This window comes from Callorhinus ursinus, unplaced genomic scaffold, assembly GCF_003265705.2.
Source record: "Callorhinus ursinus isolate GAN/ISIS: 27379988/994484 unplaced genomic scaffold, GSC_fseal_2.0 scaffold57, whole genome shotgun sequence".
Classification (NCBI taxonomy): Eukaryota; Metazoa; Chordata; class Mammalia; order Carnivora; family Otariidae; genus Callorhinus; species Callorhinus ursinus.
Genome location: NW_027397119.1, coordinates 5,699,985 through 5,722,574, shown reverse-complemented (window position 1 = coordinate 5,722,574; position 22,590 = coordinate 5,699,985). Strand labels below are relative to the sequence as shown.

The window sequence follows — 22,590 nt, the reverse complement described above, 5'->3', positions numbered from 1 at the left end:
GAGGTACTTGTGAGCTATCCACGGACAGATAATGAGAAACACAGATGGATATCACTTAGAAAGCACAGGAGAAGAGCAGATCCTCATGGAAATGTAAAATAATGGTACCTTCAGTGCCTCAATTAAAGCTATAGTTGATAACTGACACTTTTAAAGGATACTGTGTGTGGGATCACTCCAATAATCCCTTTAAACTTCCCAAGGTTAGGAGTGCCTGGGTGGCTCAGTCATTAAGCATCTGCCTTCCGCTCAGGTCATGATCCCAGGGTCCTGGGATCGAGCCACGCATCAGGCTCCCTACTCAGTGGGAAGCCTGCTTCTCCCTCTCCCACTCCGCCTGCTTGTGTTCCTTCTCTCGCTTTGTCTCTCTCTGTCAAATAAATAAATAAAATCTTAAAAAATAAATAAATAAACTTACCAAGGTTATTAACTAATGGCTTTAACATCAAAAGTATAAAAAAATTAATATCCATTCCTGTTCTTTAAATTATTAGCAAATCTTTAATTTCTTGACCAAGGTGGTGGTAATTCAAGCCTTTGCTTTATAAAAAAATCCACTAATTTGTACATTTATGTTTTATGCACACTTTTCTATATGTATATTAAATTTTACAATATATAAAGGTTTTTAAAAACCTTAACAGGGGCACCTGGGTGGCTCAGTTGGTTAAGCATCCAACTCCTGATTTTAGCTCAGGTCATGATCTCAGGGTTGTGAGATTGAGCCCTGTGTCAGGCTCTGTGCTCAGTGGGGAGTCCACTTGAGATTCTCTCCCCCTCCCTCTGCCTCTTCCCCCATTTGCACATGCTCTCTCTCTAAAATAAATAAATAAGTCTTAAAGAAAAAAAAAAACACCTTAACAAACCAGAAACAAGAAAATTCCTTAAGTTAATCAAAAGAAGCTATTTAAAACAAGATAAACATCATTTAATGGAGGACTACTAGAGACATTCTCATTAAAGAAAAAAATAGACAAAGATGCCTTCTATTATTATTATAATTCAATACTGTTTGAGGTTCTGGCAAAGAAAGGTTTAAACCTTGGAGTCTTTGCAACAAATGGTGCCGGAACAACTGGATATTCACAAGCAAAAGAGTGAAGCTGGATCCTTACCTCATACTATATAAAAAGTTAACTCAAAACAGATCAAAGACCCAAATTAAGAGCTAAAACAGGGGCGCCTGGGTGGCTCAGTCGTGAAGCGTCTGCCTTCGGCTCAGGTCATGATTCCAGGGTCCTGGGATCGAGCCCCGCATCGGGCTCCCTGCTCCGCGGGAAGGCTGCTTCTCCTTCTCCCACTCCCCCTGCTTGTGTTCCCTCTCTCACTGTCTCTCTCTGTCAAATAAATAAAATCTTAAAAAAAAAAAAGAGCTAAAACAACAAAATTCTTTTTAAAAAAGATTTTATTTTATTATTTTAATTCATTATTATATTTTAAGCTGGGCATGGAGCCCAATATGGGGCTTGAACTCAAAATCCTGAGATCAAGACCTGAGCTGAGACCAAGAGTCAGTTATTTAACTGACTGAGCTACGCAGGCCCCGCTGAAGATTTTATTTTTAAGTAATCTCTACACCCAGTGTGGGACTTGAACTTACAACCCTAAGATCAAGAGTCACATGCTTCACTGACTAAGCCAGTCAGGCACCCCTAAAACTATAAAACTCTTAAAAGAAAAAATAAACGTAAATTGTGTGACCTTGAATTAGGAAGTCGTTTCTTAAATATGACACTAAAAGCAACAACAACAAAAAAATTGGACATCATCAAAGTGTTAGCTTCTGTGCTTCAAAGATTTAAATCTTGAAGGATAAAGGAAAAAAAATCATGATTGGGGCTCCTGGGTGGCTCAGTTGGTTAAGCATCTGCCTTCAGCTCAGGTCATGATCCAAGGGTCCTGGGATCGAGCTCCACATCAGCTCTCCACTCAGCGAGGAGTCTGCTTCTCCCTCTCCCTCTGTGCTCTCTCTCTCTCTCTCTCTCAAAAACAAATAAAAAAATCTTTAAAAAAATCATCACTGTTAATAGATGCTAATATCTAACTGGAAATTCACAACTTGATAAAACTGGTAAATAATGTAGTTCAGTAAGAAAATAAAATCTAATCCAAGTAAAACCTAAAATATAATGAGTTAAATGCCATCCAGAACAGCAATAAAAAAACAATAACTCTTTTGACAAAATGTACCGTGGTTAATTAAGTAAGATGTTAATACCAGGGGATGCTGGGTGAAGGGTATACAGGAACTCCCTGAACTATCTTTGCAACTTATAAATCTAAAAGTTTATTTAAAAAAAAAAAGATGGGGAGCCTGGGTGGCTCATTTGGTTAAGGGTCTGCCTTCGGCTCAGGTCATGATCCCAGGGTCCTGGAATCGAGCCCCGCATCAGGCTCCCTGCTCAGCAGAGGAGTCTGCTTCTCCCTCTCCCTTGGCCTCGGCTTGTGTGCTCTCTTACTCACTCTCTCTCTCAAATAAATAAATAAAATCTTTAAAAAAAAAGTAAGAATGTGAAAACAAAACACAAAAAGATAACATGAAAAAGAAGCCATAGATAGAAAAGATTTATAATACATATCTGACCAAGGACTTATATCCAGAAAACATCAAGAATTCTACAAATCAATAATAAAAGGGACCAAAAAATATTTTTAAGTGCAAAAGATTTAAATCAGACACTACACACACACACACACACTCCAAACGACCAGTAAGTACATGAGGTGTTTAACATTATTAGTCATCCCAAATTAAAACCTCAGTGAGGGGGCGCCTGGGTGGCTCAGTCGGCTGGGCATCCAACTCTTGATTTTGGCTCAGGTCATGATCTCGGGGTCCTGGGATTGAGCCCTCTGGGCTCAGCCAGGAGTCTGCTTGGGACTTTCTCTCTCTCTCTCTCCCCCTCTGCCATCCCCCTCACTCATGCTCTCTCTGTCAAATAAATGAAATCTTTTTAAAAAATCAAAAACAAAAAACCTCAATGAGATAGCAATATACAAACACTAGAATGGCTGGCATTAAAAAGACTAACAACAAGAATAAAAAAGACTGACAATACCAAAAATTAAGAAGTGGAGCAAACAACTATCATTCATGACTAGTAGTAGCATAAATGGTACAACCACATTGGAAAGCTGAAGTTATTAATAAAGCCAAAATTTCACATACTCTATAACCCAGCAATTTCATCCCTAGGTATTTATCCAAGAGAAAGGAAAACATACCTACAAAAAGACTTGTACAGTAGAACAATATTCATAGCAGCTTTATTCATAATAGAAGGAGGAAGAGGAAAAGAAAAAGGGAAAGAAAGAATCCAAAAGTCAATCTACAGGAGGATAAACTAATTATGAAAATTCACAGAATGGAATAACTACTCAGCCATAAAAAGAATGAACTACTGATACACCAAAAAATGGATAAACTTCAAAAACAAGTTCAGTTCAAGAAACCAAACATAAAGAAGCACATATCATTCCATTTTAAGAATAGCCAAACTAACCTAGAATGACAGAAATCACAATAGTGATTACCTGGGAAGAGTTCAAATGTAACTTTCAAGGGTGATGAAAATGTCCTGTTTCTTGATTTGGGTGATAGCTATATGGTATATACACTGTCAAAACCCATCAAACTGTATATTTAAGATCTATGCATTTTACTAAATGTAATATATACCTCAATTTTTAAAAATAAGAAAATGAGAAAAGTTCATCTGAAATTTTTAGACAGGTGGCCAGGGAGTGCTTCGCTGCAAAGGTAACATCTGAGTAAAGATCTGCAGAAAGTAAAAAAGCAAGGCTTGTGGATATCTGATCAAGTAGCCTTCTAGGCAGAAGGGATAACAGATGCAAGGTCCCTCAGCAGGAACAGGAACTAGAGTTTTCAGAAACAGGGAAGAGGCCAGTGTGGCTGGAGTGGAATGAACAAGAAGAAAAACGAGTTCAGGTAGATAATCAAATAGTGATGGGGATCAGATCATATAGTGTCTGGTGGGTCACGACAAGGCCTCATTATTAAAGATTTTGGTCTTCATCTCAAGACTAATGGAAAAATCACCTATGTGCCTATTAAGAATCAGGCACTGTGCTCAGACAGCTTACACAAAGCTTAGTAAGAAGCAAAGCCAGGATTAGAACCCAAGTATATTTTTTTCCTTTTTTTATTATTATTATGTTATGTTAATCACCCTACATCATTAGTTTTTGATGTAGTGTTCCATGATTCATTATTTGCGTGTAACACCCAGTGCTCCATGCAGAATGTGCCCTCTTTAATACCCATCACAAGACTAACCCATCCTCCCACCGCCCTCCCCTCTGGAACCCTCAGTTTGTTTTTCAGAGTCCATCGTCTCTCACGGTTCATCTCCCCCTCCAATTTCCACCCCCCTTCGTTCTTCCCCTCCTGCTATCTTCTTCTTCTTTTTTTTTTAACATATATTATTTCTTTCAGAGGTACAGATCTGTGATTCAACAGTCTTGCACAATTCACAGCGCTCACCATAGCACATACCCTCCCCAATGTCTATCACCTAGCCGCCCCATCCCTCCCACCTCCCACCACTCCAGCAACCCTCAGTTTGTTTCCTGAGATTAAGAATTCCTCATATCACATGTCTTTCTCTGACTGACTTATTTCGCTCAGCGTAACACTCTCCAGTTCCATCCACATCATTGCAAATGGCAAGATCTCATTCCTTTTGATGGCTGCATAATATTCCATTGTGTGTGTGTGTGTGTGTGTGTGTGTGTGTGTGTGTGTGTGTGTGTGTACCACATCTTCTTTATCCATTCATCTGTCGATGGACATCTTGGCTCTTTCCACAGTTTGGCTATTGTGGACATTGCTGCTATAAACATTGGGGTCCACGTACCCCTTCGGATCCCTACATTTGTATCTTTGGGGTAAATACCCAGTAGTGCAATTGCTGGATCGTATGGTAGCTCTATTTTCAATTTTTTGAAGAACCTCCATACTGTTTTCCAGAGTGGCTGCACCAGCTTGCATTCCCACCAACAGTGTAGGAGGGTTCCCCTTTCTCCGCATCCCCGCCAACCTCTGTCATTTCCTGACTTGTTAATTTTAGCCATTCTGACTAGAACCCAGGTCTATTTTAACCATAATCTTAACCATTTTGCTATAGTAACTCAACATAATAATAACAGTCCATATCTACTGAGTGATAACTATTAAATGTTTGATCTAAAGGGCTTTCTATCAGGTCTTCCCAATTATATATTGTACTACAAATGTATTAACAAGGGTGATGCAAAAATTTTTTGAATGAAATTTTGTAATACTATTAAAAAATGTTTTGCAACCAATCAAAACTTAAAATAGGTAAAATTATATTTAATTTGTATGGCTACCTCTATAAACTTCCTAAATTTAGAAATAATAATTTTGGTATATAAAACTCCATTGCCAGAGAGCTTGCTATAGTGACTCCATAAAATAGCCCTTTCCTTGATCTTCCTATTTAATCATTTTCACCTGTATTTTAATTTTAGTCTACATTGTTTAACAGTAGTGAAGTTCTATGTTTTGCATGCACGTATAAAATATATTGTTTTTCTATTTAATTTGCTCCAATTTTTCCACACTATTTCTGACTAGAAGATGGGTATGTCATAATTATCATCATGACCAACATCAGCATTAATACATCTGCTATAATTTGGTGTTTCTAAATAAGACATAATTGATTTTGTTCATTTCTTGATTGCTACTTCTTGGTCTACTTATATTTTATTTTTTAAATAGTGATTTTCCTTTAAAATTTTTGTTAAAAGATTTTATTTTTAAGTAGTCTCTACACCCAAGGTGGAGCTGGAACTCACAACCCCAAGATCAAGAATCACATGCTCCACCAACTGAGCCAGCCAAGTGCCCCTATTTATTATTAATAGATTTTAATGCTAACAATTAACCAAAGTCTGATTTTTAAAAGATTTTATCCTGACATTTTAGGGAAATACAATGAATTTTTGTACAAAACTCCCAAGTCTCCCAAGTTTACCAAGTGTGCTATACAAATAATGTCATCTTCTGCACATGCCATGACATGAAAGAGGTTGGGAAGCCATGCATCATCTCACAGAGTAGACACAGAACTTCGACAACGTAAAAATCAAAGGAGCAACAGAATGCAAAAAAGGAAATCTCCCCCCCTCGCCCCAAAATGGTACGCATCTAAAAGATCTAAGAGGCCTTTTAAAAGTAAACAAAAGGTTTAGGGGTGCCTGGCTGGCTCAGTTGGTGGAACATGTGCCTCTTACTTTTGGGGTGGTGAGTTCAAGCCCCATGTTGAGCATAAAGCCTACTTTAAAAAAATAAATAAAGTTAACAGAAGTTCTAAATGGAGAGGTGAACCAGGATGTCAGAAAAGCAGCATGGGACGCCTCAGGGGGATCGGTCAGTTAAGCTTTTGACTTAGGCTGAGGGTGTGATCTCGGTCGGAGTCCTGCGGTGGGCTCCGAGCTCCGCCGGCACTCAGCTTGCTCCTCTGCCCCGCCCCCTGCTCATGCGGGCTCATGTGCATGCTCGCTCTCTGTCCCTCAAATAAAAACCATCTTCAAAAAAAAAAGAAAAGAAAAGCAGCAAAACCTAGGCAGAAAACTTGAAGCTTCTGAGTCACACAGACCTAGATTCAATGAGACCTAGGTAAGGGCAAATTCCCTTCATTATTAAATGAAATAATATCACTTACTTGGTAGAGTTGTTGATGTAAAAATAATTTTAAAAGCAAAATGCATGGTGCAACACTTGGTACACAGTGGGCACTCAGTAAACAGTACTTGCTATAATCATGACACACTGTTATTTCTATCATGTTAAAACATTTGTAAAAATTAATAGCCTGGGAAAGAACAAAGAAAAATGAGAACAGTCCCTGTGTTAGGGTGTTATTTGTACTAATGAATTGGTTTTTTCTTTTATATAATTTTGCTTTAATGCTATGATGTTACTTATCAGCAAATACAGAGATGACTAAATTAAATGTGAAACCAATACTTTAAAAGAACTCTGAGATTAATTCTCTTGAAATGTGAATAATTATAGCATGAGGATTCTATTATATTGAAGTTTGCAAAAGAGAAATACAACTACAGGGTATCATCCTTCTTCAAAAGTTCTTAAAAGAATTTAGAGAATATTTTACTTTTTCCCAAACTTATCTTTCATAGATAGAAAAGAATATCAAGCAGAAACTGGATCATTTTATAAATAAAACGTCATTATATTTTATCTCTGTTACATGCTTATGGCATTCTTTTAGCTTCTTTCTCGAACTCAGATTTCTCATTTGTAAAGTGACAGAGGTGGATCAGATGTCCTCTAATGTTCTTTTTGCTATAATGTCCTGAATTTGATAATCCTATAACAAAAAAATACATAATGGCTAGTCCTACAACTCTACTTTCAAGTGGTCCTATAATAGTCTTTTATCCTAGAGTTGGTCCCCAGAGCTGAAGCCACTACTGACTCTTATCACTGAGTCCAAAGAGAGCTGGCGAGATTAAAAATCCACAGGAGAGATAGCAAATGATTAATGATTTGGAAATTGATCTTAAATTAAACGGATGGTCATGTTCATTAGATTAGAGAAGGCTAAGGACTGCATTATACAAGGCTGAGGATCAAGACTTGATAATCTAAAAATATACAAAGGCAAATTACAGATAATGATCAATACCCTTTTTTCACTTTTACTATGAACAGGATAATAGGAAATGGATCCAATGCTAAATGGGAGCAATATGAACCAGATTATATCTTTAAAACTATGAGTTTCCCAATAACTGCAAAATCCCTAAGGGCAGGGACTCTGCCATCGTTGTATCCCAGCATCTACTAAAAGATCTGGCATCTAGGAAGTATCCAATAAATATCTGGCCAAAAACAATTAATAAAGGATCATTCAGATTTTTATTTTTTAAAGATTTTTATTTATTTATTTGAGAGAGAGAGAATGAGAGAGAGAGAGCACATGAGATGGGGGGAGGGTCAGAGGGAGAAGCAGACTCCCTGCCAAGCAGGGAGCCCGATGCGGGACTCGATCCCGGGACTCCAGGATCATGACCTGAGCCGAAGGCAGTCGCCTAACCAACTGAGCCACCCAGGCGCCCTCATTCAGATTTTTAAAGATCCAACCACAGAAGTGTATTATGAGAAGAACAGGAATTTTCTCTTTTCTTGATATTTAAAAAAATGAAGGTTAAGAGCCTTCTTAATAATAATTTAGATACTGACTAGAAACAGAGAGATAAAAATCATTATATTTTAAAATTATTCCCCTATAAAAACCCTTGAGCCTTGGTGATCCTGCTAAAGCACAAAAAGAACTGAAACAAGGCAAACAAGTCTCTACTCTCACCTGAAAACGGATACCAATCAAAAATATGTTGCCTATTTTAAAAATCTGCTAAGCACTTAAGAGTTCCAGCAGTAACATTCTCCTGATACTAGCCCAGTATGGCACTTGGTGAGACATGGAGGGGCCTTCTCACTTCGGTCTGTGTGCTGCAGGAACTCTCCAACAGGTGAAGTGATTCTCAACAGATGGAACACAGCTCAGTCATCCTTCAAATCATTTTCCATTACCTCTGGTGATTTATAATGAGGTGAGTTATTCTTTTGACCTCATTTTTCATGCTCTTTTACTGTCAAAGGGAAACAATCTAAACATGGGGAGGAAAATCAATACAAGGGGCGTGATCATGTAACACTGAAGCTGCATCCAAAAGATCCGAACACAATCTGCGTTGGCACTTTGCAGTCATATCTCATAGCTGGGCCAGTTGACTTAAAAAATAAGTAAATGAATAAAAACAGCTACCTAGGGGCGCCTGGGTGGCTCAGTCGTTAAGCGTCTGCCTCCGGCTCAGGTCATGATCCCCGGGTCCTGGGATAGAGCCCCACATCGGGCTCCCTGCTCAGCAGGAAGCCTGCTTCTCCCTCTCCCACTCCCCCTGCTTGTCTCCCCTCTCTCTCTGTCTCTCTGTCAAATGAATAAATAAAATCTTTAAAAAAATAAAAAATAGGGTGCCTGGGTGGCTCAGTTGGTTGAGCAACTGCCTTCGGCTCAGGTCATGATCCTGGAGTCCCTGGATTGAGTCCCGCATCGGGCTCCCTGCTCAGCGGGGAGTCGGCTTCGCCCTCTGACCCTCCCCCCTCTCATGTGCTCTCTCTCTCAAATAAATAAAATCTTTAAAAAAAAAAAAAAAAAACAGCTAACTAAGAAACCTGGCAAAAATATTGCAGAGAAGCAAAAAGAAAGTAAACCTGTTTCCCATGAAATGCCCCATATAAATAAAACATAGTTCATAAAACCATATACTCTACTGTAAAATTCATGTTCAATTAGAAGGGCAGATCTCTCCTCCTCCTCCAAGAGCACAACACAAGGTCAGCCAACCCAACCTCCATATGAATATTCCAAATGTCACTTCCATTTTCTAAGATAAGCACATCATTTGCCTACAGTTGACTGCCCAAAACTGTTGCACTTGTAATGGGCACTCTTCTCTTCCTATCTTCTCCCTTATTAAATAAGGCCAGATGCCTATAAAGAAAGTACCTCTCGGGCGCCTGGGTGGCTCAGTCGTTAAGCGTCTGCCTTCGGCTCAGGTCATGATCCCAGGGTCCTGGGATCGAGTCCCGCATCGGGCTCCTTGCTCAGCAGGAGACCTGCTTCTCCCTCTCCCCCTCCCCCTGCTTTATGTTCCTGCTCTCGCTGTGTCTCTCTCTGTCAAATAAATAAATAAAATCTTAAAAAAAAAAAAAAAAAAGTACCTCTCTCCTTGTACAGCCAATTTACTCTTTATTTTTTAGTTTTCTTTGGAGGATCTCAAGTTGTTTTTTTTTTTTTAAGAATTATTTATCATAGAGAGAAAGAGCCTGCGTGTGTCGGGGGGGGTAAGGGGGGAGGGAGAGAGAATCTCAAGCAGACTCCTCGCTGAGTGCAGAGCCCAATACAGGGCTCAATCTTATGACCCTGAGATCATAACCTGAGCCAAAATCAAGAGTCTGATGCTCAACTGACTGCACCACCCAGGCGCCCCTCATGTTTTCTTTAATAACAAAGGTCAAAAAAAAAAAAAAACAAAAAACAAAGGTCAAGGGCTGGTGGTGATCTTAGGGGACAAGAAACCATATTACTGAACTGGAACTTTGAACACTATTTCAAAATAAGGGGAACTTCAGTTGAGAGTTAATGGAACTGATATGAAAAGGTAGTAGAGAAAGTTTACTCCATTTTCATCATCACTGACAAATATTTACACATGAAGGGCACTAATCTAAATTTGCTGAGTACCATGTCAAGCCTTCCAACAGTCAATAGACTATACCTATATTAACTATTTTATTCACAGTGTTCACAATTTACATTTTTTGAATTGATCACTGGTATCCCAATTAAAAGGTCAACACAAGAAAATGTGATGATAATTATAAAAATGAATTAATTACCAAAATTCAGGTCTAGTCAAGACTGGCTTGAAACGTCAAAATTCTGTTAGGCCATCAATGCCATTAAACCACGAGAGAGATAACTAGATATGATACGCCTCCCAAGAGAAACATACACCACCACCTACGATGTATTCTTGCTAAAAAATTCAAACCTGAATCAGATCAAATCTCTAGATCTGATTACCAGTGTATAGAAAATACAGGAGACAAAGGAACATGTTAACACTATAAGCATGTAGTCAGCAAAATCCAGACTGTGGGAAACTACAGTACAAACAATCCTGCTTTTCAACAAATAAGATGCAGAGAAAAAAAGTGAGGAGCAAAGTATAAATTAAGAGAGTCTTAAGATACATATGAACCAATGCAGACCTTACATGAATTCTAATTCAAATAAAATAACTGTAAAAAAAAAAAATCCATGAACCATCAGGGAAATTTAAACACTGCTGAATATTTTACAATGTTAAGGAGTAAGTGTTCAGTATTTAGGTGTGATAATGTGATTGTAATTGTTTTTATTACATTTCCATCTTTTAGAAATACATACTGAAATATTTACAAATAAAAGTATGTTATATCTAGGATTGGCTGTAAAATAATCCAGTAGATTGGGGATGAGGAGAAAAGGACCTATAAAGAAACAAAATTGGCCGTGAGTTGATAAGTTTTGAGAATTCATTTATACTACTCTCTTTATTTTTATACTTTATATTTTAAAATATTCTACAATAAAAAAGTTTTTAAAAAAATAAAAAGAAAGTGGGTCACTAGACCAAAAATTCCTAAGTAACAGTCAGGTTTTATACCATATATGTCATGGATATTCAGAGCATAGCAATATAGAATACTTTCCCAAAATTGCAAGAGAATGATTCCAAAAGATTGTCACGATATGACAATGTTTAGGATACTAAGTACAAAATCTCTAAATTCTTACACAAACCCATCCCATAACTACAACATACTACAATATTGCATTAGAAACCACATGCAGATCAATTTTCAATATTAAGAACTAAGGATTCAGTTTTCCAATTACACTGACTCATGAAATGAATATGAGCTCATTGTTGCCTGATAAAACTTCAAGCCCCCCAAATGTACTCAGTTTGGTTACAATCTAAAATCCAAGATTTAAGAAACAATTTTTTATTTTATTTTTTTAAAGATTTTATTTTTAAGTAATTTCTACACCCAATGTGGGGCCTGAACTTAACAACCCTGAGATCAAGAGTCACACATTCTACCGAATGAGCCAGCCAGGTGCCTCCTAAGAAACAATTTTTTAAATTACACTTTAAAAGCAGGGGGGAAATCCCCAATACATTCAAAGCCTCCTGCCTCAAGTCAACAAACTGAGCGAGCTTCAAACGAGGTTTCAATTCCTTGCCCTATATAAAATTCTGGGTCAAGATCTTTAATCTGGATTTATTACTACTATGTTGAAACACTAAAGATTTATTAAAGATCCCAAACTTCCATCTTTATACCATCTTTAGGTATAAAGGTATAAATCCACAAGCACAGATGAAAACAAATACTGATGAATATAATACTTTCCCTCCAATCCCCAAGAGCCATGATGCTAAAATAGAAAATCACTATGTAGCCAATTTCCTATTATAAATGATAATAGGAACCAGCTATTCTGGACAGCATTCCCAAAATTCTAGTTCATTTCTAAAATATATCAATTGCTAAGTAACAACAAGAAGCACAGAGTCAGGCATAGAGTAGACATTCAATAAATGAATGTAAAAGAATAAATGGCAGAAGAAACTCTTTATTGGTACTAACCTCCCTATCACTGCTCCCCTAAGGCTGCCCTCCAGTGACAGTGCTAATGAGTGGGAAATGGGCCAAACGAGAACTGGGAAATACAATAATCTCAACTAGCTAATCAGCCCTTCAGTAATAGGACTATAACCTTTTTGCTTCCAGAGTCAAGTTTAATATTCTATAATATTCTTAACTCATAAATAATGAAACCATTTTCATTATTTTGAATTAGTCAAAAGCCAGCCTTTTAGGAGGCTTCCCATATATTTTGGGTCCTAATTTACATTTAGAATCATACTGATGGTAGATCTATTTTTTTCCTTCCAAAAATCAACAGAAAGATTAACTTACCTTAATAAGAAAAAACTTCAAATAATCTCCACAAAGCCCTCAAAAACATCTTTCAATTGAAACTGTTCTTTCTAAGGTTATAAATGACCAAGTCCAATAGGTTTTGTGTTTTTTTAGGTCTTCTCCTCAATTCCCTTTTACATTATTGACCATCCATCCCTTGAAACGCCTCAATTATCACTGTGCTGTCTTGGTTCTCCTCTGTATTAGTTTCCTGTTGTGCTGCAACAAATTACCACAAAATCAGTAGCTTAAAAACATATTTATTATCTTACAGCTCTGGAGATCAGAAGTCTGAACTCAGTCTCACTGTGCTAAAGTCAAATTTTTGGCAGGGCTCGCTCCTTCTTGAGACTCTGTGGGGAGACTCCATTTTCTTGCCTTTTCCAGCCTCCAGAGGCTGCCTGCATTCCTTGGCTCACAGCCCCTTCCTCTGATCACTCCCGTCTCTTGCTTCTATCATCACATCTACCACTGACTCTGCTCTCCTGCCTGCCTTCTCTTCCATAAAGACCCTTATGATTACATTGGACTCCCCTGGATAATCCAAGATAATCTTCCCACTTCAAGACCCTAAACTTAATCATATCTGCAAAGTCCCTTTTACCATACAAGGTAACATATTTACAGGTTCTGGGGATTAGGACGTGGACATCTTTAAGGGGGCATTTGTCAGCCTACCACACTCCTACGGCTCTAATGGGAACTTCTGCATCCTCTGCCTACCACCTAATTGTGTTTTTTGTTCTTCTCTGTTATATTTTCTCCTCTCCTCCTCCACATTCATTGCTTCAACTCTTACCTTTATGTTAATATCCAACTCTCTCATTTTAAATACGAGGAAACTGAAGCCTAGATAGGGAGGTGAGGATTAGCCTTGAATCATAGATGCCTACAGGATATTTCTACTTGGACGTCTTCAGAGCTCCTCGGTCCAAAATCGGACTGACTCCTATAACCATCTGAATAACAAAATTCTTTCAGACTCACAGGTTAGAACTGTATTATACTTGCCTTTCTCATCTGCATTCTCTCAGCTGGTTCTTTCATCTGTGTCTTTCCATTCACTCTGAAATCCAAATACAGCTTCATATGTTGCTTTGGCTGGGTTAACCTCCCCGCTCAAACCCACAAAATTCTTCTGCTAAGGACTCCATCAAGCATTCTTGGCCTGCTGTTTGATGTTCAAAGTCTTCTAGGATGTTATTCTCACCCATTCCCTAACCCTCCAAACACATCCATTAGGGATCCCCACCTTTGTTTCTCCTCTGCCTGCGTACCATACTTCTTCCTATCTCTCTGCCCACACTGCTCCATCATCATGGACTGTCTTTCTTCGACCCTCCACTTAGGAGTGCATCTTTCCCTGTTATCATAGAAATTATCACTCTAAAAGTAATTGTTTTTTATTTATCTGTCTCCAAACCAGACTGTGAGTTTCATGAGGGCAGAAACTATACCTATCAGCAAACATACACCTTAACACAGACTTACAATTATTAGGCATTCAATATTAGCAGTAAATTAACAATCTAATAAAACCTCTAACAAGGAAGATATATAGTAAAGCATATCCAAATGATGACATACTATTCAAATGTCAAAAACTTTACTTTCAAAGCATATTTAATGATACAAGAAAACAATTACAAAGAAAGTTAAATGAAAAAATCAGGAGACAGTATATGATACCAACTTTGTAAATATGCAGCTAAACACATACATATGAACTCAATATAATGTTAAAAAAAAAAACCTGAAAGGAATACACTAAATTTTAGTAGCATATATCTCTGAGTAGCCTGATTTTAAGTTACTTTCAACTTTTTTTAATAATGTCATTTTCTAATCTTTTTTAGAATGAAAGGCAATTTAGTCTAGTAAGAGGCAATATAAAGTTAAGAACGTGGACTCTCCAGTCAGACTGCCTGGACTTAAATAAATCCTAGCTCTGCCAGTTATTATCTCTGTGACCTTGAGCAGTGTCTCAGTTTCCCTATCTCTACAAAATCCAGACAATAATAAAAGTACCTCACTCATGAGTTGTTTTGAGTATTACACACAAGTTAATATATTAAAAGAACTTAGAAGAGTCCTTGGCTCAGAGTAAATACCACATAAGTGAGAGCTATAATTACTACTACTATAACTACTAAGGCTGCTGTTACTACTGTCCTTACTACTGTCATAAAAAATGACTTATCACGATGTAACCATGAGAACAGCTTAAATAAAATGATAATCCTGAGTACTGGTAAAGATGCAAAGCAGCTAGAACTCATACATTGCTAGGTGGAATGCAAAATGGTAGAGCCACTTTGGGAAACAGTTTGGCAGTTTCTTTTAAAGTTAAACATTCATTGGGGCGCCTGGGTGGCTCAGTCAGTTAAGCATCCAACGCAGGTCATGATCTCAGGATCATGGGACGGAGCCCCGCCCCAGCTCTGCGCTCAGCACAGTCTGCATGTCCCTCTCCCTCTGCTCCTGCCCCTGCTCTCTCGCTCTCTCTCAAGTAAAATAAAATCTTAAAAAATATATATATATGAAACATTCATTGCCACAGGACTCAGTTATCCCACTGCTAGGAATTTGACCAAAGTAAAATGAAACATGTTCACACAACAACGTGTACACAAATGTTTCTAGCAGCTTTATTCATTATTACCCAAAACTGGAAACAATCCAAATGTCCTTCAACTGGTGAATGGATAAACAAACTGTAGTACTTCCATATGCTGGAATACACTCAGCAATAAAGACCAGTGAGCTACTGACACATGCAACAAAATGGATGAATGTCAGTGCATTACAGCAAATGAAAGCAGCCAGATTCAAAAGGCTTCATGCTGTACGATTCATCTATATGGCATTGTGGTTATGGGAACAGAACATTGATGAATGGCTGCCAGGGGCTAGGGGTGGGAGGAGGAGTTGGCTACAAGGAGCACAGAGAAATCTTGGAGATAATGATAATATTCTATATGTTGATTGTGGTAGTGGCTACACAACTGCATGTATTTGTCAAAACTCACAGAACCCTACGTGCAAGACAGGTGAATTTTACTGTGTATAAAGTATACTTTTTTTTTAAGATTTTATTTATTTGACAGAGAGAGAGAAAGCAAGCACAAGCAAGGGGGGAGCATGCAGAGGGAGATGGAGAAGTAGACTCCCCGCTGAGCAGGGAGCCTGATGCGGGTCTCGATCCCAGGACCCTGGGAGCATGACCTGAGCCGAAGGCAGACGCTTAACCAACTAAGCCACCCAAGCATCCCTATAAAGTATACTTTAATTTAAAAATACTTAAAAATAAAAATAAGCAAGCAATGACTTAATTTTAATTTACCAACAAGACCTGTCCAACCTTCTACCTTTAGCAGAATTATGCTTAAACCAAACACACTGACAGCTTGCCTATTTAAAAATACTCACAGAGAAGATTCTATAAGCCCAAATGATAGTATACTGTTACTCTACAAGACTTTAAGAATGGGCAACAAAAATCTGCTAGGGAACAAATAAAAGTAACTTGCATCTGTACTCAAAAACAAAACAAAACAAACAAAAAAACACCCCACCATAAAAATAAGCTTATTTTTCAAATCTGGCTTTGAAGTGCACTATGGCATGGAAACTTGGGCCTAATACTCATAAGGCAAGGAGCCAGGTGCCCAACATAGTCTGATGCATCATATCAACCAATCTGAAGAGGCAAACTACTAAAATGACTCAGGATGACTGTTCTAGATTCACAATAATGAAGAAGCCAACAGGATTTTCTTAATCCCATATTGCCTTGGGTCCTGAGACTGAGCAGAATTCATCATTATACACAGGGTAAGGCAAAGTCATTTCACAGGTGGAACTATAAGAGAAATAAGTTGGAATAAAACTTGGAATAAAAGAGAAAGGGTTAAAGAATACAAGTTTTAGGGGCACCTGGCTGGCTCAGTAGATGGAGCATGTGACTCTTGATCTCACGGTTATGGGTTTGAGGCCCACATTGGGCATAGAGATTACTTAAAATAAAACAAAACAAAACTACAAAGAATACAAGTTTTATTTCACCATACCTGTTGGCACATATACACACTATTTTGTACTGAACTGAACACACTATCATCCTAGTCTTCTTCTGTCTTACTCTGTCTCACTCTGAATATAAATTGCTCTGCCTTTCCTCCTTCCCTCATCTGTTTCTGTCTTCCAGAGAAATAGATCATTTTAATCTCCCTGAAGCTACAGGGTCAGATGGAGGCAGCTGTATCATAACAGAAAATACGAGGAGCTGAATTTCCAGTCTGGGGTGTCCCTGAGGGTCCAAACTTGGACCCTGAGACCATTACAAAACTGACCTGAGTTTCTGAGCCAAGTACAGAGTCATCCTCATCTCTGTGTGCACTGACATTAGTATCCACTACACCCAACACAGATACAAGTGCCAATAAAACATATTTTGAAGAAATATGCAGGCACTCATTCTAACAAATCCCAGAAGATCTCCCTTCTGAAAGCAAGCACTTGCCTCTTACAGTAGACCAATGATTTGGTAGATATAGTTTTAAGAGCCTGTATCTACACCTAGAGCACCCAAGATTTTAATACTAAGAACACCAAAATAGGTGATAACAATCAACCTTGCAAAATAAATAAATAAAAATAAATTTCAACAAGTACCACCCCACACAGAATTATTAACCCATACATCATGACTTATAGTGTATATACACAAATGAAATGGGAATTCCTCTGTGAGCAAATACTTTCAAGGGTTATATAATCAGAGTAATGCCCAATTTTCATTGATAACTCTGGGATACTAAGGGCATATACAATTTATTCACCCAAGTTGGGTTAGTCTGCATCAGTTTCCAAGGCTTTCATCAGAGAAGGTCTAACCTTTGAGATATTTCTTACCTCAGTCTATTTCAAGTATTATTAATAGGCCCCCTGCAGCTTATCATTGACTCAAGCACCTCGTGGCCTAAGCAAAGTCTGCCAAGAAAGAAAGGTCTCTAAGTCAAGAGCAGCATTAAGGCACCACAACCTGAAGTGTAAATCATTTACTGTGACCTTGTGGGGGGGAGGAGAAAAATCAACCACCAATATCACCTGGGGGTTTCCTCCAACATGCCAAGATGGCAATTCACAGTTGGTCAAGAGGCCGTGGCCAAACAAAAGGGAGAAAGAAAGCAATTATCCTGATAATTCATACTGTGCTTATATAACAGATGGATATTTTAATGAAACAATTCAGATAACTGTACCACTCTCCATTTCACAGAAGGACAATCAGTCACAAAGTAAATTGTTCGGCTACTGGCTGCTCCCGTCTCACATTCTGAATATAACCTTTTACGTACCTTAAGAGTTCTTCAGAGCATGGAGAGACATACTGTCACTCCACGGAAACTGACTTGTAAAAGAGTTCCTGAGGCAATAAAGGCCCCTTGTCTTGATTTAAACAAAGAGATAGTTTCTCAACAGAAGGTTTGTTTGGCTTCAAATCTTCAAGCAGCTTAATCTTTGGCTGAATTTGTCTAATACTGAGTATACCTATTCAACTCAACTCATTGCCAGGTCCATAAACAGGGACGAATGCCTATATTGCCTATGCAGGTGTCACTGTTGTTGTTAAAACCCTCACAGCCGTCATCTCCTTCCTCTCCTATTTCAGGAGATTACTGAATGGGAAGAGCATATAAAGTGAGAAGTTGTACTGCACGATCTGGGATGGTTGTTAAGATAGAAGGAAAGGCACCAAAAAGGTCAGTCTCAGAAGGGATCAGGAAAATGGTTACCTTGTATGAGAACGAGATCTACCAGAGTGACCTCAAAGCAGGTGCTTTTCTCAGGGCATTATTAAAATATATACAGCAAGGACCAGATTCAGGTAGCAGAGTCACCTTAGAAGAAACAGGGCTACTGAGTTGCACTAAGAAAACTGTGCTTTGATAGAATAGTGATTCAGTAAAGAAGCACATGGACCAGAAACTGGATTCTATTTCTCTATCATCTATGAACCCAAGAAATGGTTCGTTCCAGAAACCAGATCTCAATCCCCTTAACATCTCAAGTATACTTGAAAAATAAATATTCACCTTCTCAAAGAGTCCAGAAACTTAAAATAATGAATATGGCCCTCTTAGCATCTGTCTTATTTATATTCAGCTCCTTATTAGGTGAGATATAAAGCTCTGGAATTTAAGTCTGGAAAATCTATGCCAAAGGGCAACTTGTTTCTTTTCTAATCTTGCACAAGTAACAATTTTCTAAGCTTCAGATTCCTCATCTGTAAAATGGGAACTACAACACTACTTGCCACACCTACTTCAAGAATCACTGCTGAGATTCACATAGGGGCAGACATACATAAGAATTTTTAAACAGCAAAGGACTATACAAATGTTGGTTGCTACCTTAGGTGGGGCACTATTATAAGCAGGAAAAAAAACAGATACAAATAGGATGAAAAGAAGAGAAGGTTCTTCCATGTGAAAGAGAAGGGTTACAAACGCGGTGAGGAATAATTTTAGGCTACTGGCTAATACATTCAGTGAAGTGGTATGACACAAAATGGAATTATTATTTAGAAGTGGATCCTCATGCCAACACGTTCACTTTGCACACACAGAAAAAAAAAGAAAAATAAGAAAGATTAGGAGTGGGTGTCCAGCTCTCAGCTCACCAAAATAACTGATAAAGTTCCATTCCGGGAGGGGGGGTGGAGTTAGTTTTGACAGTATATAGTGAACATTACGCGTAAGTAAGAATACTGTTGCATAAGATGAGAGAAGTGAAAGTGTTATTACTAAGCACACCACTGTTAAGTTATCCACAACCCATATACTATAGCTATATATAGGGCATATGATTTTTATAAAAAGCTTTAAGAAAAAAGAAAAGAAAAAGACTATTCCACAATTATCAAACAAACGTAAGTGATTCAGTAGATTGGTTCTCCATAGGAAGCTCTTAGGGAGGTAATACTCCTAAGAAGATACCCATAACAGTGAGGTCAGGGGTGTTCTAGGAGCCTGTAGGAGACACAAACTGTTTATGAATCATTACAAACCAGCAAAACAAGAGGTGTGGTTTCAGAAGATCTGCTTGCCTTAACCCAATACAGGGGTTTACTCTCTAAGTGGTCTAAGATATTCTATAATAGGGTCAAACAGAAAACTGAATTTTTTGAAAAGGCATCAGACAAATGACATTGACTATGCTTATACGAGCGACATGGTGTACATGCACACCAACTAGACAGAGTGAAGATGACTAATCCATAGGGATAACACCAGGGACCAAATCATCAGTAACCATGACAACTCAAGTAGGTGGAGGGAAATACAAACACTGACCAGGCAGCGGGGTGACACTACTCCTTCAGGTAGAGACCCTGGGGTCTGAAAAAGACTTGATGAGTGGGGGAAGCCGTGCGAGAATGAAACCGACTAGCCCCAGAGGACCAGTGTCCGTGCAGGAGGGCTCGGTGGTGACACTAACACTCCCCATGGGCGGCCCGCAGGGGTCACAGGCTCATCTATAGGAGACTGGACGCCTATAAGACTGAAAAGGGAGTTACCTGGTGCAGGGCTGTCAAGCCGTCCACGTTGACCGTGTTGATGTCGGCACCTCTGGCCAGAAGCTTTTTCACCTCGTCGGTGTCCCCGCTAGAGCAAGCGGCCAGGAAAACAGCACCGTCCTCGAAGCGGACCCTAGGGCTCCCGCGACGAGTCTGCGGCTGCCGCCCCGCGCCTCGTCGCTCCGCGGGTTCCTGCTCTGTCAGCGAGCCCCGCCAGCGCCGAAGCTGCTCAGCCCGCCGCATTCGCGCAGACTCTGCCCGCTTCCCGCCCAGGTGCTCTAGCTCAGCCATTGCTCTGGCCTCAGCAGCTGCTGCTGAAACTACCCCCCCTGGATTGCTATTGCTGCCCCAGTTGCCGCTGCAGCTTCCCTCGGAGCGCTTCAGCCGGGAGCAGAAGGCGGAGACCCCCGCACCGCCATCTTTACTCCTCCCGCCAGTAGCACCGCCCGCTCGCTCCCTCGGCTTCAACACGCAGGCGCTGCCCGCGCCTCGGGTCATCACGGGACTCGTAGTGAGAGACGGGCCCTAAGGGCAGATCATGGCCTTGAGGGAACTACAAATCCCTGGATGCATCAGGGAAGAGGCGAGGACCCGCTGCTCCCTACTTCGCCGCCGGACCCAGAGGGGTCACCTTTGCCCTAAAGCTGGAATTGTGTCCCCGACCGGCGTCAGCCTCTTCGAGCATTTCGGGAATTGTAGTTTATTCCTGTTGTGACTGCTGCCTAATCTTGGCTCCCTAATTATCACATCAGTCCTTTGAAATGGAAAAGAGGCAGTAATTATCCCTATTTTCTATTGGGGAAAACTAGACATAAAGTACTCGAAAAACTCAAATCTATGCCGATTCTAAATCTAAATCTTATTTACATTACAACGTATAATACATTACCGTGTATTAATCACAGTAAACGCAAAGGTGCATGGGGAGGAGGAGCATGGATACATATACTGCATCCCAAATTATACATAAATTCTTTCAACGAGTCACTTATATTTTGGGCCCTAAAAAGATCCAGGAAAGGATGCATCCAACGATAGTGGAAATATAAAAGCTTTCAATTCAAACTGAATTCACATCCCTAAACAAGTTACTTGATTTCCCCGAGGCTGTTTCCTGATTTGTAAAAGTGATAATAGTAATACCTCACAGAATAGTCCTGTGGATTAAATAATACATGCAAGGCTACCTAGTACTATACTTGGCACATACCAGCTCACTAATATACTAATTAAATACTAATTTCCCTTCTTTCTCCCTCCTCCTTCTCTACCCTTTTCATGCATCTTAAATTCTTAGGAGACAGAGTGGATGCCTTCCTTGTCTTTTGTGATTTTTCCCCCCAAAGTTACAAAAAGACAACAATGGGGCATACTAAACTCCTAAGGCAGCAAGCATGACATTTTCATATTTACAGTGAACTTGGTTATAAAACCTGTACGATTGATTTAATACTTATACCCCCAGGGCCATAGCCCTGGACAAAATATAATTAAATGTGCTGTCCATAATGAAAGAGAACATATACAATTATTAGGTTCTGTAAGTTTTCAAATAGTCTTCTGTATGTTTAAAATTTTTCATTAAAAATGATTACAAGAGTGATTAGGACATTGTAAAGGGAAACTTTATTATATTCCATTGTGAACATTTGTGGGTGCTTCAACTTCCCCCTGAGATGAACTGAGAATTAAATGAAAAATGACATGCAAATGCAAAATGTTTAATACCGTGCCTGTCCACAATATGCTTTAATTAGGTATTCTTAAATACTTTATAAATACTACTTTTCTTACTACAGAGTCTTTGTGAAAAGTGAGTAACAATGTGCAATAAAATAATCAAGACATGGGGGCACCTGGGTGGCTCAGTTGGTTAAGCATCTGCCTTCGGCTCAGGTCATGATCCCAGGGTCCTCCGAATGAGCCCTGACTGCTCAGCGGGGAGTCTGCTTCTCCTTCTCCTCCCTTTGCCCCTGCCCCCGCTCCTGCACGCACACTCTCTCTCTCTCAAATAAGTAAAATCGTTTTTTAAAAAATAAAGATTTTATTTGTTTATTTGACACAGAGAGCAAGCGAGAGAGCACAAGCAAGGGTAAGGGCAGAGGGAGAGGGAGAAGCAGGTTCCCTGCTCACTCCCAGGACCCTGGGATCATGACCTGAGCCAAAGGCAGACGGTTAACGGACTGAGCCACCCAGGTGCCCCAACATAATGGTTTTCTAGTAAGAATTTTTAACTGGGGTAAAATTTTCAGGGATCAATGATGTTACATTTCTTTTGGCTATATTATTTTCACATTCAGAATCAGGGAAGAACTATCTGGCTCCAGTTGTATAAATAAGCTAAAATTGGCCAAGTCCAAGTTAAATCCTTCTATTCATAAGAGGTAAACCT

General features: G+C 39.2%; 1 protein-coding gene across 8 annotated transcripts in view; it reads right to left on the bottom strand.

The window, feature by feature from the left end:
- The window catches only part of PPP1R12B (protein phosphatase 1 regulatory subunit 12B), a 209,323-nt gene extending 188,680 nt beyond the window's left edge, over nt 1-20,643 (bottom strand). For all 8 annotated transcript variants that reach the window (XR_012375832.1, XR_012375833.1, XM_073884588.1 and 5 more), the window contains exon 1: nt 20,199-20,643. Coding sequence is in view for 6 of the 8 variants with exons in the window: in XM_073884588.1 (XP_073740689.1) it covers nt 20,199-20,489 (291 nt within the window). In the remaining 2 variants the exon portion in view is untranslated. The remainder of the gene's footprint in view (nt 1-20,198) is intronic.
- Between the last annotated feature and the right edge of the window lie 1,947 nt (nt 20,644-22,590).